Source organism: Mandrillus leucophaeus, unplaced genomic scaffold (assembly GCF_000951045.1).
Source record: "Mandrillus leucophaeus isolate KB7577 unplaced genomic scaffold, Mleu.le_1.0 Scaffold490, whole genome shotgun sequence".
In the NCBI taxonomy this organism is placed as follows: domain Eukaryota; kingdom Metazoa; phylum Chordata; class Mammalia; order Primates; family Cercopithecidae; genus Mandrillus; species Mandrillus leucophaeus.
This window is the reverse complement of record NW_012105254.1, coordinates 971-19,207: the sequence shown is the minus strand read 5'-3', so window position 1 is coordinate 19,207 and position 18,237 is coordinate 971. Positions and strand designations below refer to the sequence as shown.

General features: G+C 39.5%; 1 protein-coding gene across 1 annotated transcript; it reads left to right on the top strand.

The window, feature by feature from the left end:
• Nucleotides 1–417: 417 nt before the first annotated feature.
• On the top strand, nucleotides 418–17,830 carry SCML1 (sex comb on midleg-like 1 (Drosophila)). The gene is made up of 8 exons (XM_011995510.1): nucleotides 418–616; nucleotides 7,032–7,180; nucleotides 8,413–8,496; nucleotides 8,979–9,062; nucleotides 12,267–12,371; nucleotides 12,756–13,152; nucleotides 14,657–14,802; nucleotides 16,089–17,830. The coding sequence occupies exons 2-8, from the start codon at nucleotides 7,148–7,150 to the stop codon at nucleotides 16,221–16,223; spliced, it is 984 nt and encodes a 327-aa protein (XP_011850900.1). The 5' UTR covers nucleotides 418–616; nucleotides 7,032–7,147; the 3' UTR covers nucleotides 16,224–17,830.
• Nucleotides 17,831–18,237: the final 407 nt, after the last annotated feature.

Here is an 18,237-nt window from a genome sequence, read left to right as displayed (position 1 = left end):
AAAAAAAAAAAAGCTTCGGACACCCCAACAACGAAGTGGGGACACCACGTCCCTAACACCACCACCACTGGAAGGGTTGCGCATGCGCGCCAGCCTCCTGCGCAGCCGCAGAAACCACTCTCAGCGCGAGAGGCTCGCGAGTCTCTGAAAGGTCTAACCTCCATTTTCAATCCTGCGGGTCTTATGAGGAAAAACCTGAGGTAAGAGGCCCCGCCCCACAGCCGTCTCCTCAGCAAATTCCCGCCCTCGGCCCCGCCCCACATCCCACTCCTTAGCAAATTCCCGCCCTCACCCAAGGGCTGGGAGAGCGCCCGCGGATTGGTCCATCAAAGGCGACGCCTGTCAGTGGCCAGACGCCGATTGGTCAGCGGGTAGTCCCGCCCCCCCTTCACCGCTAGTGTGGAAACTCGGCGTCGCGGGAGCTCTCTGATCCACTCAGGGGTCAAGGCATCACTGGTCTCTCGTGCGTGTGACCAGGTTTCCGGCGCCAGGGCCTTTCCGAAGCGTCGAGCGGCCTAACGGTCACAGCTGTCGCCCATCGGGGAGGCAGGACTACTGCGAGCAGTTTTACCGCGACCTCCGGAGGCCGGCGTGACAGGCTCTGTCGCTAAAATAGGTCTGTCCAGTCGTACTTTTTCCTCACCTTGAGCTTTCCTGTCACGGGAATACACGATTTGGCTTAGGGGCTGGGGCTCTCCTGAGGAGAGAGGGTTTGCTTTGCGGGGAAGAGCGCGTTTTGCACTTCGCAGCCTCAAATTTCAGCCGCGGTGTGGAGGGGGCTGCTTTGGGTGGTCCCCACAGCCTTTCCGGAGTGCCCGCGCGTGTGAGCTTTTGAGATTTGACAGTTTGTGAAGTGCTTGGTGCTGACTTTCGGGGATGACAGGATCCTTTTACAGTCGTTCTCCTGTCAGGGGAGGCAGGTGGGGAGCGAGGAAGGATCCAGACTTTGTTAACAGAGCTTTGAGTCTAAAGAATTGACAAACTCCGGAGTTGATTTCCTGTCAGACCTTTTGCGGTTGAGACAGAGTCTGAGGCTTTGATGGTAACCGCGTTTGATTAGAGACCGTGCAGCTTCGCTGTTTTATTGTAAATACGTAAATGAGAAAGAAGAGAAAAACGTAGGGTGTCGGGAGCAGAGGCGGGAGTCGGGAGATCCTGCGATATCGGGGTCCCTGTGGAGCGGGGGAGGCCGTCGAGGTGTGCGAGGGCCCGGCCCCGGCCCCCTTGCCGCACGGTCGTTAACAGGAAAGGCTCTGATTTGGTTGGTGGCGGATCGCGTCCCTCCCTCCTCTCCCCGACTTTCCCCAAGAGCGGCAAAGTGGCTTCAGGTTGACTAAAAGAGAGCGATTTTCCCAGCAGCTTTGCAGCGCGGTGTTTTCTAAAGCGGGCCGTGGGCTGGGTGCCCTTTTGGGCCTCACTTGTCCGGCCTGCGGCAAGCGCTGGGCGATGGGATACGGTTCTGGCGGCAATGGAAGGGCTGCCTTTGAGAGTCTCGCAGGAGGATTTAGAAAGTGATTGTTCTTAAAACAAACGGAGCGGTCTGGCTGTTGTAATTGGCCCCGTTTTTCTGTGTGTTTCTCAAAGTGGTCCCGGCGTGAAAAGCCGTTTTCAGACCTCATTGTGAGCTGTGCCTCATCTGATGAGTTGATGGCAGGTGAAAGCCGTGCGCCTCCGGAGCGAATATTTACGACTTTTGAAAATGTCTTTAATGTCTAAAAAAGTCTCTTAGAAAAGCAGACGGCCTCTTGTTCTTATGTTATCAAGAGTTTATATTTCTGTGGTAAACATAAGTGAGTTTCATTTTAAGTAAGCTCATTTTGCGAGATTTGAGATTTGAAAGTGAAATTAATTAATTTTGCACAATCTAGCCTTGGGCTCTGAGAAAATGTTGTCAAGCTGTAATTAATCTTGTGGGACGAAGTGAAAAGGAACTAAAGTGTATGGTGTAATGAATAGTTTAAATTTCTGTGGTAAATACAAGTGAGTTTCATTTTAAGTAATCTCATTTTTACAGGATTTGAGATTTAAAAGTGAAATTAATTTTGCACAATCTAGTCATGGTTGGGCTCTGAGAAAATGTTGTAAAGCTGTGATTTATCTTATGGAAAGAAGTGAAAAGGAATTAAAGTATATGGTGTAATCAAAAGTTTAAATTTCTGTGGTAAATGCAAGTGAGTCTCATTTTAAGTAAACTCATTTTTACAGGATTTGAGATTTAAACGTGAAATTAATTCATTTTGCACAATGTAGTAGTCATGGTTGGGCTCTGAGAAAATGTTGTAAAGCTGAAATTATCTTGTGGGAAGAAGTGAGAAGGAACTAAAATGTGTGGTATTATCAAGAGTTTAGATTTCCGGGGTAAATATAAATGAGTTTCCTTTTAGGTACGCTCATTTTTGTGGAATTTGAGATTTAAAAGTGAAGTTAATTTTGCACAATCTTAGTCATGGTTGGGCTCTGAGAAAATGTTGTAAAGCTGTAATTTATCTTGTGGGAAAAAGTGAAAAAGAACTTAAATTTATGGTGTTATCAAGAGTTGGCCAGGCACGGTGGCTCACGCCTATAATCCCAGCACTTTGGGAGGCCAAGGCGGGCAGATCACTTGAGGTCAGAAGTTCAGGACCAGTCTGGCCAACATGGTGAAACCCAGTCTCTACTAAAAGTACAAAAATTAACTGGGCATGGTGGCGCACGCCTGTTACGCTAGCTACTCAGGAGGCTGAGGGAGGAGAATTGCTTTAACCCAGGAGGCAGAGGTTGCAGTAAGCCGAGATCATGCCGCTGCACTCCAGCCTGGGTGACAGAGTAAGACTCTGTCTCAAAAAAAGAAAAAAAAGAAAAGAAAACAAAGAGTTTAGACTTCTGTGGTAAATATAAGTGAGTTTCATTTTAAGTAAACTCATTTTGTGGGATTTGAGATTTAAAAATGAAATTAATTTTGCACATTCTAGTCATGGTTAGACTCTAAGAAAATGTCGTAAAGTGTAATTGTTTACCTTAAGGGAGGAAGTGAAAAGGAATTAAAATTTGTGGTGTGTCTACTGTGAACCAGGCATGATGCTGAGAGTTTAACTGTATTTTTGGCCTAAATAGCCCCGTGAAGTAGATAATATTACAACTTTACCGGTTAGAAAATTTGAGGCACAGAGAGGTGAAATATTTGCCTAAAGTGAAATGGCAAATTTGGCAATTTGGACTTGGATTCAAGTGTTTATAACTATAGCCCAGCTCCTTGCATCATGCCCTGGTACCTAAAAGACAACAATTCATTTCAGGTGCAATGTGAATAAAAATTACATGTTATGACCCAGGCTTGTTGTCTATGTGCTCCTTGAGACATAGTTCTGTTGGATAGATGTGGTCAATACTCAAAAGCCTTTGCTGTCTTTGCCATGCATTACTCTAAGCACTTGACATGTATTAATTCATTTAATCCTCACAATTCCATGAGGTATGTGCTATTATCATTCCCATTTTACAGACAAAAAAAAAGCACAGAGGATTTAAGTAAGTTGTTCAACTTATTTACACAGCTAGTATGTGGAGGAGGTGGGATCCAAACCCAGGTATTCTGACCACAAGCCTAAGGTCTTAATGCTGCTTGATGCTGCCTGTCACGTAACCAGATATGTGTGACAGTTGCCGTAGAAGTATTAAAGTGTGAGTGTTCTTGTAGTTCAGGGAAAGTCATGTCACATCCACATGGGATGATCATTGGCATGGTGCCCTTGCTTTTTGGAGGTGAAACTTGAGTTAAGCCTTGAAGTTGAATAAGTTCTCCTAGGCGGAGATACAACAGGGTATTATGGCGGAGGGCATAACAGGAGCGAGAAGCTCAAAGAGTGCAAGATTGGTGTTGATTTGTATATGTACCAGAGATGTAAACATGTTGGGAGTCCAGTGTTGGACTCACTGCACAGTGCTCATGTGTCTAGGGAGTTCTCTGTTCTCTGGATGTAAGAGCTTGTAACCATTGTCTGCAAACTTGCCTGAAACAGGCTACATAGTAAATATTTTAGGCTTAGAGCTGCCCTCCCTAACCTTTTTGGCACCAGGAACCGGTTTTGGTTTTGTAGAAGACAATTTTTCCACAGATGCAGGGACGGGGGAGTGCTAGCAGGGTATGGTTTCCTAATGAAACTGTTTCTTAAGGAGAGTGCAACCTAGATCCCTCCCATGTGCTGTTCACAATAGGGTTCATGCTCCTGTGAGAATCTAATACTGCAGCTCATCTGATAGGAGGTGGAGCTCAGGCGATAATCCTTCCTAGCTCCTGCTGTGCTCCTGACAGGCCAAAGACCAGTACCAGGCGGTTGCCCGGGGGTTGGGGACCTCTGGCTTAGAGTAAAGGGGCAAGTGGTAAGAAGTGACCTCTGTGCAGTGGGCGGGGTCCTGATTATGGAAGGACCTTGCAGGCCATGGTGAGAGTATGAATTTTACTGTGTTATTGATAGCAAAGGTATTCCAGGTGATTTTAATAATGAAGTAAAGTGCATAGAGTGTGGTGGTAGACTGCACCATTTACTAGCTATGGGACCTGGGTAAATTACTTAAATCAAGCTTGTCCAACCCGCCTTATTTTATTGTTGTTGTCATTGTTGTTGTTCTGTTTTGTTTTAGGCTTTTGGCAGCCTGAAGCTATGCTTTTTAGTTTCTGTCTCTAGGGATAAGTGGAAAAGAGGGATGAGGAAGGGGCTTTACTGGCCCAACCAGAAACAAACTAAGAACCCATGACTGTATTCTCTCCCTTGGACACCTCTAATAAACGTTCTTTGCTTCAGTTTCCTCATAAGGAAAATGGGGACAGTAATAGAACCTATCCCACAGGGTTGTCAGTAATTTAGCAAGATAGAATACCTAATGAAAGAATCAAAAGAAAGTACAAATTAAATTAGAAATAAAAATTTAAAACTGTGGCTTTGCTAAAAATTCTGTAATTATGATGAAATGATTATCCTTCTGGATAAAAATAATTTGTCAAAACAACTCAAGAAAAAATAGGATAATTTGACTAGATCATCAACCATGGAGGAACTTAGAAAATGTTATAAAAACTGGACCCAGAGAGTTTTTTTAAATAAATTCAACCCTTTAGAGCACAAAAATTCTGGTGTGATGTAAACTTTTTTAGAGTATAGAAAGAGGTGAAAGCCTTCCCAGCTAATTTTGCAGAGAAATTTTGATACCAAGTGTTAATAATGTATCAATACAATACTGATTCATTAATTGTGAGAAATATACCATCTCACTAATGTAAGAGCTTAGAAATAGAGATGCAAACAATTTCTAAATAAAACACCAACAAATTGAATGTTGTTCTTTATAGTCAGCTGGACCCCTCACCCCAAGAACATTAAGAAATGTATTAATATGTTGCATCAGTAGATCTAAGGAGAAAAGTCACTTAGTCATCTGATGCCAAGAGGCTATTTGGTACTATTTATTATCTGTCCTGGTTTTAAAACTACATGCAGGACCAGCAGGATACTACCTTAGTTTATTTTGGAACATCTGGTTGACCCCAACAGCCCTCCTTAGTGGGAAGAAGTAGAGGAGGATTTTCAAACATGGAGACCTACTCATTGTTTCTACCTCTAGGAATTTATCCCATAGAACTACTTGCACAGGTGCAAGACTGTTCTGCAGTGTTCTTTATAAGAGCAAAACTTTAGAAGTAACTTGAATATCTATGAATTGGGGGCTGTGTTTAATAAATCATGGCATATTTACAAGATAGAACACCAAGAAGTCATTACAGTAACTACAGTAGACCTAAAAGTATTGGTTTGGAAAGACTCTTTCCACCACAGGTTAGTTTTGCCTGTTTTTGAGTTTAATATCAATTGAGTCATACACTGTACTCTTTTGTGTCTGGCTGTTTTTAAACTCAAGGTTATGGTTGTGAGATTCGGCCTTGCTGTGTACAGCAGTAGTTGGTTTATTCTCATTGCTGTGAAGTTCCTTTGTATGAATATACCACAATTTAATTACTGATAGCTTGTATAAGTTTTATGGTCAGAAAACTCAGATAGTTTAAAAAGTGAAATTTGATTGAAGTTACAGCTCCAATTAGAGGTATTTTATAACTTGATACTTCTATGCAACATTAGTCTGCATTTATCTAACTCGAGTTAGCTCTCCCATCTTCTTTATCCCCTTTTTATTTCTCTCTTTTGGGTTCATGGTCATTAGTATCTCCACTACAGAATGAAAGGGAAACAGGAAAGAGATGAAACCTGAATCCCTTAATTGTGCCTCTCATTACTGCTCTGGCTCAGGAAGAATAAAGTGGGGTAGCTCTTTCATTAAGGTACCCTTCCCAGTAACTGTGATGCAGACATTCAAAGCAAATCTCTAGTACAAGATATAATCTGATACTGTTGCAGCCAATGTTTTCTAGTTCCATAGTTAAGTGGCTCAGAGCCATAACCAAATCTTCCTAATTTTAGATTGTTTGGCTTACCTTTCACATCCATTTATTTAGGTTTAATATAAAATTTAATAAGGCAGTCCTAACTTGAAAGTTGAAATGGACCTTAGAGATCATCTCAACTGGTGTTCGAAACCTGGTGGATGAGGAGGTGGTGTCTCTCCTGGTCTGCCCAGCCTACATAGTGGTGGGGGCCCAATCCAGAATAGACTCCTGGCTTACATTTTGGAGGCAATGCTTTCTCCTTAGTCAAGAGCCTTTTGGAGCTCCTTTACCAAAGCAGTTAGCCCTTGCTTGTTCATTTGTTTGCCCTTCCCTTGTTCATTTGTTTACAGCATTTACTCTGTAGGCTTTAAGTTACTAAGCAGTTACTTCACAGTTTGTAATTGTGTTTGATTTGATTCTTATTTCTAGTCATGGGCAGTATAGCCCTTCAGTTTTAAAAGATTTATTCTAAATTGGCCATGGAAGAATTCTGGTTTTGTCACTCTCTAAAATTCAACCCAAAGTCCAATTCTATTTGAGTTAGCATTCTGAGAGTATATCCATATTATTAAGGTAGTAAGTGTATGAAGTAACTTTTTTATGCGTTGCTTTTCAGGAGTAGAGGTTTACCACTCTTAGGTGACTAAGCAGTATCACAAATAAACCCTCCAGCAAGTTTAAAAATAATTAGGTCCAACTCAGAGGAAGTGGAGTTTCTCCTGTTGCACAAAAATGATGTCTAGCAGCTCCAGTGAAATCGATGTGGTTTGTATTCAAATTGAAAATCTGTCTTTGTTCTTTTTATTGTGCTATACTTCTATTCTAAATTTAATTTAATTTTATACAGTGAAATGCATAGATCGTAAGTAAATTTTTGTTATGTATTTTAACAGTAATATATAAAGTTCTTGTGACAATTTGTGTACAAGTTTCTTTGTGAACACACACTTATGTTCCTTTTGGGTGAACAGACAGAAGTTGAATTACTAGGTCATGGAGTTCATGTAAATTTAACTCTGTGAGAATCTGCCATACAGTTTTTCAAAGTGGTTGTGCTGTTTTTACATTTCTGTTATATTCTTCTGTCTTTCTTAATCCTTCAAGTTGAATCAGTATGTAGATTATTAAACTATAAATAATATGGCTTAACAGAAAACATCTTTTTTTGTTACATAAGCACATAGATATTAATGCCACCTAAGTAGTCTAGGCAATTCTCTTAACTACTGTCAGTCCTAATGTTTTTCAAAAATCTTTGGAGATAATGTTAACTGCCTACCAAGAGTCATTTTTCTCTGACATAACTATGTAAAAGCACTTTGAAAAGCATAAGGCACTATACAAGGGTAAGATAGTATATTTTTAAAAGTACTAAACTGTAACTCAATTCCATATGTTTTTGTGATTTCTATCATGTATTTTGAAACAAAAACATACATAACTACCAAGTATATTTGTTATAAAATTATTCCCATAGTTCATAATTCATTCTTAGAATGAAGAGTTATTATACTGAAATGTAATGGTTATTTACTCCTTACTTATTTATACCCTGCCTTATTTTTTGTAGTTTTAAGGTACTTTAGAGATTAATTTATCAAGAAAAGCAGGTGCTCAAATATTTTCTATCTTGTCCACAGAGGGGCACTGTTGGGTTATTTAGAAATCAAAAACCATGTAACATTTATTTCTTTGTTCATAGTTAGAAATACTTGCTTTTAAAGTAGTTCTGGTGCTAAAGGACTAGTCTTTCTACCATGAAGCATATAAAGGGTTAAGCTCAGTGAAAACTGTTGTCTTAAGTGTAGTTGGGTTAATGAGAACACAGTTCTGCAAATACATCTTTTCACGTAGTCATAGTATTTACAATGAGCAAAGGTCCTTTGATATCAGAAATAGGCCTTTGTAACCTCTTGAAAGTGAAATTTAAACCCTCAACTTTTCTTTTAGTTCTGTCTTTCATCTTTCCTTTTAATTTGTTGATAAATCTTCCTCAGGTAAAAACAAGAATACCTACTTATGATGAAGATGACGACACTATTCTTTATGCATATGAAACAAAACCTGATTTTGTCAATAAAGTAAGTATATTAATTGCTAATTGCCAAATATATTAACATTTGCTGTTTTAAAGGAAAAGATGTAAATTCCTCATATACTATGGAGTTCCCATAAACTCACACTCAAGAAAATCTCTCTCCCCTGAATTTGTATGCTTTCTTTCATCAGAGAATGAGCACTTAACCAATTTACTTTCCCCTTTTTCTTATATAGTAGAAAATTAAGAGCAGTTTTGTACTTACTTTCAGTATAAAACTCTAAACCTGGGTTCTTCTGATATAATAAATTCTTTTCTTGCCCCCTTCCTCAATTGTCAGTTATTTTCATTGTCATATTAATGTGAATTTTAAAAATCTCTGATTATTTTAAGACTTCTGAAACCCCTTGAAAAGTTGGTGATAAATAAAAACAGTTTAAATAAATAAATATAGTTCCCCCCCTGCCCCCGGTGTTCAGTTTGGCTGTTACAGAAATAAATCATTAACTACTTTTAAAATATTAGCAGGAACCGAATACTGTATCTGATGCATCCTGTAATACTGAAGAGCAACAGAAGACAGTTAATGATGTCCTTATCCATTGCCAGGTATGGAAGTTCTGTCTCTTCAATGTAGCTTTCTAAAATGTTAAGCAAAAATTCTCTTTATCTCACATAAAGGGAAAGTGTACAATTAATTGAAATTTTGCCTATCAAATTATTTATGATTATCACCCCATTGTGATGATTTTTTTAAAACAATTTCTAGTTAGAACTGCATCTCCTGAATAGCAACATGTAGATTTTATAGCTTTTTAAAAATCCCATTACCAACCAAATGTAGTTATGTCTCTTTCATCTACATTGCTCAGTAATGAATTAGTTTCCCCTACAAAAATCCTTAAAGGAAATTGACTGATTTGGATGAAATTTAGTATGTGCCTAACTGCACATCAAGATGTCTCAATGGAAACAAAATGGCAACCCATCAAGGTTTTGTAAAGAAACATACCTAAGTTAGTTTTGAGGGGTTGTTGTAAGAAACACCATGTTGGCAGAGATGTGATTACTGGGAATTTTGTGAGTTGCATACCCCAGAGATAATGAAGGTTTATACATATTTAAAAATAATGTTTCTTACCATATATAAGGTTTCTTGAATGGAATGAGCTAACATACTTTGGAAAGTAAGATTGTTTGGGTGTTTATCATGATCATGGGGGAGAACAGAAGTGGAGTGCTTCCAAGGGACACATGCAGTCTTGGGGGGAAGTGGGTGCAGAGGCGAGCTGGGAAGGGAGGGAGCAGGTTCTCCCTAGCCTGCCTCCCCATGCACTGCTAGGTCAGAGTCCCCCTTGGCAAGCCTACACGCTGAGGTGGGAGGTAGCATCTGTAGGGGTAGGTGCCCAGGGCCATGGTCAGCCTGAAATGGCCCCAAGGGCCCCTCTCCATTGCTGCCAAGGGTCTGGCTCTTTCTTCCCCTACCCATTCTAGATCACAGAGGTGGTGCTCCAGTCTGCCTTGTTCTTCCATCCCAGTTCCCTCTTGGGTCCATCTCCATCCAGCTTAGGCTGAGAGCAGAGGAAGACCTGGCCATCCCCTGCATACCTCAGCTCCCTAGTCCTACCTTTTCACTCCTGGAGATAGTGGAGCACCTGGGGCAGTCCTCTCCTCCAAGTCCTCATAACTGTACCCACAGCCAACCAACTGCCCTCATCCCCGCCCTTCTTCTGACCCCTTCCTGACCATTCTAGTGACCAGGGCTGATGCCCTTGCTGCTTTCTGCATCTAGTCCCCTCCCCCACACTCAGAGCTGCCCCGCATCGCATCGGGCGTCCCTCTCTCTCTCCTCTGGCTCCAGTCCCTGTCCCTCCTTCCCCTCTACAAGTTCTCCCACATCTTGGAGAAGCCGCTTCTCTTGCTTCCCATCCCTCCTTTCCTGTCATCCTCACTCTCTCCTTCCCGTGACAGCCCCGCTCCTGGAATGTCATTCATACTCGCTGTCTCCACACCTGGCTTCCTGTTTTTCTCTCTGGGTATTTATGAAGCTGCTGTTCCTTCTATGCTGTAAGCCCTTCCATGCATCCTCACCTGGCGAGGGCCTTCTCATGTTTTAATTCTCACTTCAGACCTTACCTCCTCTGAAAAGGTCTCCATGACTGCAGCGTGGGTTAGGACTGCTTTTCTGTGCACACTTAGCTTCCTGTTCCAGCCTGTGTCACACCACTGGTAATCACAATAGTAACATTAAGAGACCACTAAGCACTGTTGGACTGGGCATAGTGTAGTGCTGTTACTGTTAGTATTAACCTAATACTATAGCAAGGTTCTCATCCTTGAGAGAACCCTGAGAGAGATTTTCATCCTGATTCCCTACATGAGGACATCGAAGCACAGAGAGGTTAAGTAACTTGCCCAGGGTCACACAGCCAATAAGTGGCTGGACTCTAGTATTTGACCCCAACCATGTTCCCCGAGAGCCTGCACTGTTTACCTCAGTGCTGCAGCCCAGTGGTTCTCACTAGGGACATCAGAATCACATGGGGGGCTTGTGAAAACATAGACCACTGCCCCCACTCTCAGAGTTCCAGGTTCCATAGGTCTGGGGTACAACCTGGCATTTGGCATTTCTAATGAGCTTACAGGTGATGTTGATGCTACCGGTCCATGGACCACACTTTGCAAACCACTGTTCCAGGCTGTTTATTACTTTGTCTACTGGAATCCTCTTTTTACTTGTCTCTCTCCCAGCTGAGATGGTAGTTCCTCTAGGACAGGCTGGAGTACAGTGGTGCAGTCATGGCTCACTGCAGCCGCAACTTCCCAAGCTCAGGTGATTCTCCCACCTCAGCCTTCCTAGTAGCATGGACTACAGGCATGCACCACCACGCTTGGCTAATTTTTTGTATTTTTGGTAGAGACAGGGGTTTCACCATGTTGCCTAGGCTTGTCTCCAATTCCTGAGCTCAAGCAATTCGCCTGCCTTAGCCTCCCAAAGTGCTGGGATTACAGGCATAAGCCACTGCACCCGGCCAGGAGCTTTTTTTTCGGTTCATGTTCTCAATACCTAGCAAAGTAGTTCTGCCAGGTGGTAGGCCATCAATAAAGGTTTAGTTGAATGAGTGAATGAATGAATGAATGAGGAAATGTTTCTGGCCCTTTGTTAAGTGTATTTTTCTTTGCCGAAAGTTTCTGTGTATTTCAAGAAGAATTCTCAGATTTTTATCAGTCTCCTATGTGCTCGATTGGCACATAAGAGATGTGTACTTAACGGTTTTATAAGGTTAATTGCTGACTGCATGATTTAAAAATACTTTGAAGCCAAAAGTCACATCTGTTATATTTGGTTCGGTGTTCTTTCTGGAATGGAACACTCACTGTATATAATATAGACTTCATATTTGTACCTATATGAACATATATGTTACATATATATATCATAAAGTGAGTCTTTGTTCTTTTAGCAGATTTCTTTCCTAAAATAGCACCTTCCTTGATGTGCAGTCTTTATCATCAATGTGCTGGCGTAGAGGCATTGTGTAACATTCATTCACCAGCATTAGAGCTTCCTCAGTGCCTACATGGAATAGAGCAGGGGAGGGGACGCTGGGGCTCCTGAGCTCAGCCTGTTGGCTCTGTGTCACCTACAGCCAGGCCTTGAATAGGAGCAAGACATTTCTGATGGCTTGAGAACTTTTGTTGTGTCTAGCAGTTAACATTTGGCTTAATGGTATTTTTGCGTTACTTTTCTTTGAAATAGAAATTATATTATATATTGTATGCCAATTATATAACTACATTGTATTATAATAGGTTATATATGATGCTATGCAAAACCTGGATAAGAAGATTGATGTGATTCGTAGAAAGGTTTCAAAAATCCAACGTTTCCGTGCGAGATCCCTGTGGACAAACCGTGTAAGTGTTATAAAAAACATTTTTACAACTGTGATAAACCTCTGGTTTGTAAAGATGCCAATAAGCTAGAAGTGAGAGAGTACCAGTATCTGTGTGAGATTAGCAAGGCATATCTATACTTGTAGCAGTAGATGGAGACTAAACTCTGCTGGGAGAACACTGAAGTTTAGGTTTGATGACTTATGACACTGCGTATTTTTATGTTTGTAATTATAATGTGTAAAATACAATTAAAATGTAGGATTGAAGAATTATATAATCAAAAGGGAGCATTTATTTTTAATAACGTAAAGCAATGTTTCATGGAAAATAAGTATTAATGTATTTACTACTCATTTACTTTTTTACTCTCTATTGGTTTATGCTGTATTTGTGTGATTTCAGAAGCGATACGGATACAAAAATTATTCTTACCAGCTTGCTAAAAAGCTGAAACGCCAGAAAATGAAGAAAAATGAGGTTTACGAGTCATTCTCCTACCCTGAAAGTTATAGCCCCACTTTACCAGTGTCAATGCGTGAGAATAATTCCCCGAGCAACCTTCCAAGGCCATCCTTTCGCATGGAAGAATACCAGCGAGCTGAGCCGGAGGAGGACCCGATCCTCAGCCGCACTCCGAGTCCAGTGCATCCCTCAGATTTCTCCGAGCATAATTATCAGCCGTATTATGCATCTGATGGTGCAATGCGTGGTTCTTCAGGGCCCTGCCTTGGCAACCCTGGGGCTAACAGCATCTACAACACTTACTCGACTGACCATGCTTCTGCAGCACAACCTTCAGGTATGCTGGCCCAGGGAGAGCCCAGTTTGGTACATGCCCCTGAGATGATGAGTAACTCAGCTTTGATGGAGAATAGGTACACTGAATCATCTCTCTGCCTCCCTTCTGGTTTTGGTGAGTTTGAAATGCCATATTTACAAGTAGCACTCTTTGACCTGTATTTATCAACATCCTTGATGCAAACTAGTGGAAGCTGTTTGTTTCCTATTTTGAGGGCTGGTTTTAGGTGATAATCAGAATAATGACTAACATTTATTGAGTGCATATTATGTGCAAGGCACTGCATCAGTCAACTGACATGCCTCTTCTCCACTTATAATGACCCCATGGTGTTGGCACATTTATTACGCCATCCCCAAGGTCACAGAGCTGGTGAGTAGCACTTCTATAACTCTGCCCCATTGTGCTTTTTAAAATCTTCTATTTTTATTTACCCTTTCCCTAGATAAATAAAAAACACTCCTGATATGGCAAGAGCCCAGATGGTAGGGAAGAAAGGGTATGTTTTTGGCTAATTCACACACACAAAAAGATCAAATTGTGTTGATAGTCCTGGTTGGAGAAACAAATTTTCTTAACTAATTACAAAACCCACTTTAGTCATCACACACTAATTTTAGGGAGTCTAACACTCTGGGTGAGTAAAAGGATACTTGTCAATACACAAAGAGATTTCAACACAACTTAGTGTAGAGCATAGCTAAAACTTCCTGAAGTATGAGCACTAGTTTATCTCAGTTATTTTTTTAACATATAAACTTTTGACCAAAATCTCTATTACTATGCAATTAAACATGAAAGAGGAATTAAATAAAATGTTAGTTACTTCTGACCTAGTTCAGCAGAAAATAATCTTGTTTTCTTTAAAATGCACATTAGCACTTAAGCCATAAGAGACAGGAAATCTAAAGAGTAAAATGATACTAAAAATAACCTTATTGAATACATGGGGAAGATTTGATAAAAGTACTAATTTGGCTCTTAAAGATAATGGGGTTGTTATTGAGATTCATTGATTAAAAGGAACAAATTTAAGCAATTATAAAACTGTAAATTTGGAGAATTTCCATTATATTTTGCTAGTAAAATCAACCTAATCTAGATAGAGAGATTAAGAGAGAAATTCCTTGAAATACTTGAAGAGGGTCATAGGTTAGGTTAGATTAACCTAATTTTACCCAAGTGACAGATCTTTTGCCATATTTGCCTGTGGCCAAAGAAGACTTGGTTTCCTTAGTCTGTTTTGTGATCTTTGAAGCTTTAATGTAACTTCTGAACATGCTTTTGCTATTGGGGGAGGTCAGATGGGACACTCTTGTGTAGGCATCCCCACATCATCTTTATATAGGCTTTCACTAGATTTTACAGTTGGAGTCTTGACTCCTTGCTAGGAACGTCACAGAAGATCCCAACAAAGAGACCATTCCTCCCTACCTAACATCTCTTCTTTCAGGACAATGATCAGGTCGAGTGTGATTTGTCTTTTTTTTTCTCCCCCCCCCAGGCTCACCATTTGAAAATGACCGTTATATAGAGGAAGGAAGCATCACTAAGCACCCTTCAACCTGGTCGGTGGAAGCAGTGGTCCTATTTCTAAAACAAACAGATCCTCTTGCATTATGCCCTCTTATCGACCTCTTCAGAAGCCATGTAATGTATCTTGTGATCCTGTTTTCCTGCTGTAATGCCTTTGAATGACCTCTGTGCAGGTCTTTCAGTTGGATACTGTGTGAATGGTGGGAGAACCCTATTAGCTGATTTTTCCATATATGAGAAAGCTTATTTTGCCCAAGGTTAGCCTTAAATGGTAGGCTAATGGTCTGTTCTTTAAATGGGTATCTCAGTGCCTAAAATACAAACTGCCTCAGCCTCTCAAAACATTATGATTCAGCATGGCCACTCAGATGTACCTCACCTTTGTAATGACAGATATAAGGATCCTCCCCCATCTGCTCCCAGCTGGGCACCAGGACCACAAGGAGGAGGGCGTAACCACAAGCTATAACAGGGTGGCCTTCTTTTTATATAACCAGTGATTCAACAACTGATTCCATTTGCCTCGATTATTGATTTGTGATGCTAATACCCTCTTACTGTTATCAGACCATTCACAAAGTAATATCCTAGGCCGAAGTTTTATAAGTTCTAGTTTCTTTAATTTTGAGTTTTACTTAGTAGAGAAAGTATAGAAGGTGCCAAACAAAGGTCGTACTATAAGGGATTTCAGGTCTTTTCAGATAGTGTTAAATGAGTAAATAAAATTTTATTTTTAAACTGGAACATATAAAACCAAATTACATGCTTTAACAGCATAAGTTGATCAATTAAGATAAGGAATTTTAGGAGGATGCTTTGTGACTATGTTTTATTTATTCAGATATTTTCACAGTGTGTCCTAACAAAATTAGTAGCCACATATCTGATTTTTAATATAGTAAGAAAATTGGTGATTAATTTTAGCATCTAATTAGCTTCAGACAACTAATTGGCATCCATCATAAAGACAACATTGTATAGACATTTACAGTTTACACTGATGTTGACATACTCATCTTCCCAGCCCTTCTCAGAAAGCTAATGAACATCTGAAATTCATTTTTACTATTCATAGTCTTTACTATTTTGTCATGAATGTGTAGTATTTTATTCAACGTACAGTATATATTTAAAATTAAGTTTGACACAGTTTATTTTTTAAGATATTATGTTAAATTTTCCTTTTTCTTAGAACTTGAAGTGAGTTTATACATTACCAAATGGTGCTTCACTGTACAAGTTATATTTTTAATAGTTTTCATAAAGTAGATGCGTATTCAAAGAATATATATCTGCAATGAGCTGCTCTCTAGTTTGCTTTACATGTTCTCATAAAGAACTAACCATTCTGATGAAAATATGGAATCATTATTAATTAGCATCGTTTCTTCTCTCCACAGGAAATTGATGGGAAGGCTCTGCTCCTACTCACAAGCGACGTGTTGCTGAAGCACTTGGGGGTGAAGCTGGGAACGGCTGTGAAGCTATGCTACTACATTGACCGACTTAAACAAGGAAAATGCTATGAAGATTGAAAAAATCCTTGTGCAAATTTAGATTGGGCCAACTTCTAGAGGGACCAATGCCTTCTTAGTGTAGAATCATTTTTCTGCCCTTTAGTCATTTTTGTTTTGTAGAAAGTATCACTCAAAATATATTATAGCTAGAATTGTAGAACTATGTTATAGTCCAGTCTACTTCTTTAAAAACCATTTAACTGCTAGATAGTATTAGAATAGTCCAATAGGAAATTCATTCTTCATAGGTCTTTAAACATTACTTTTATTATATTGTTTACAAATATATTTCATGCAAGCAACAGAAAAACAAAACCAAAAAGCAAAAAAAACCTTTGATTCTGGTTCATCTCGATACAGAGAACCAAAACAGCTAAGAGAGGTATTATCAGGGGTTGACAACTTCTATGATTGAATCTATGGGAATTATTCCCCAGAAGGGAATTTAAAGGTATACCCATAGATATCCCTTTCTGGAGTATTTTATCTGTCTGATGTTGCAGTGTTCTACCAGTTTCCAGAAAGAGAATAGCCATATAAATTCTTTTCCTTTCTGCTATTATTTCTCTATATGTTTTATTTATTCAGATTTAGAGAAAAAAATAAGCTCATAAACTTTTATTAAGTGCTCCTAACAGTTTTAAGATAAACTATAAGATAGATAGAATAGTTATTTTATGCAAGAAATACTGTACCGCAAGGGTGGTTTGGATGAAGTCTGACTACTTTTTTTCAAACAAACTATTATATTAAAACTTTCATATTTTGGCTAAGTTTGGACATATAACTACACTTATATTGTTTGCATCTCTCTATGAAGATACCTCTGTCCAAACTTTTAAAAGACATAACTTTATTTTATGTGTTTATTCTTTATATAGATAGTATTTTATGTTTTATTCTCACCTAAAGTATACACACAAGTAATCTTTTTTAAAAAAATTTAAAATGGCATTTTGTATTGCCACAGAGGTGGGATGAGCCATATATTAGTGAGATGTTTTATTTTGTAAAATGTAAATGGATTATTTGCCATCACTAGTACCTCTCAACTTACTTTTTAGAGGACAAGAAGCAATCTGTAGATTGGTTTCCATACAGGGAAGTTCTCTGTCCTATGCAATGTTTCTAATTAATTTGCTTAATTCTGAGCCATTAATCCTGCTACACTTTGAATGATACATTAATTCAGACTAATCTTTGGGGGCTTTATTTTGTAAGTTAGAACTTTCAAGGGAAGCATGTTCAACACTATTATTTTGTTATAAATTTTTAACTTTGTTATTACATTGTATAACAAATACAAGGTTTATAAGCTATGAGAATTGGTGCTATCACCATTAGCTATTCGTTATAAATGTCAAGAAAATGTTCATCAGGTGCAAGAATGTACCTTTTCTTTTTAGAAAGCCAGATGTACTTTAGCCATGAATGCAACTATTTAAAGAATAGCTTCATCTATGTTATTCCTTATATGTCAAAAGATTCTTAAACTTGGTCTTCTTTCAAATTGTTTGTATGAAGATGCTGTACCCACTTGAACAGTCCTCAGGTGTTTACATAAATACTATGTTTTACAGTTTTCATATTTTAAAATATTAATAAAATTAAATCACAATATTTCATTGAAAGCCTCAGCTGTGATTTCATTTATCATCACCGTATTACATTAATGTGTGTATTTGTTGTAATGTGTGAACTGAAACAGAGACACTCTAGTAAGCTTGTGGCTTTCCATGTCCAAATACTTGAGTTTTAAAACCTGCCCAGATTCTAATGCTAAACAGATGTCTAAGAGCCAAGGGCTGATTTCTTATAGGTGTCTTCAGTGAGATCCCGGGGGGGCTGTAAGAAGTTCAGTCGATGAGCTGTATCTGTACTCAGAGCCTTTGTTATTTATGATATCATCAGTGATGCGAGAGTGCTAGAAAATGCCCGTGCCCCGAGATATCTCATCCCATCTGAGCCTGTACGCCTGGCTGGCAACTGTGGTTGCTCTTTTACCACTGGGGGCCAGAGGCCGCCTCCTGCA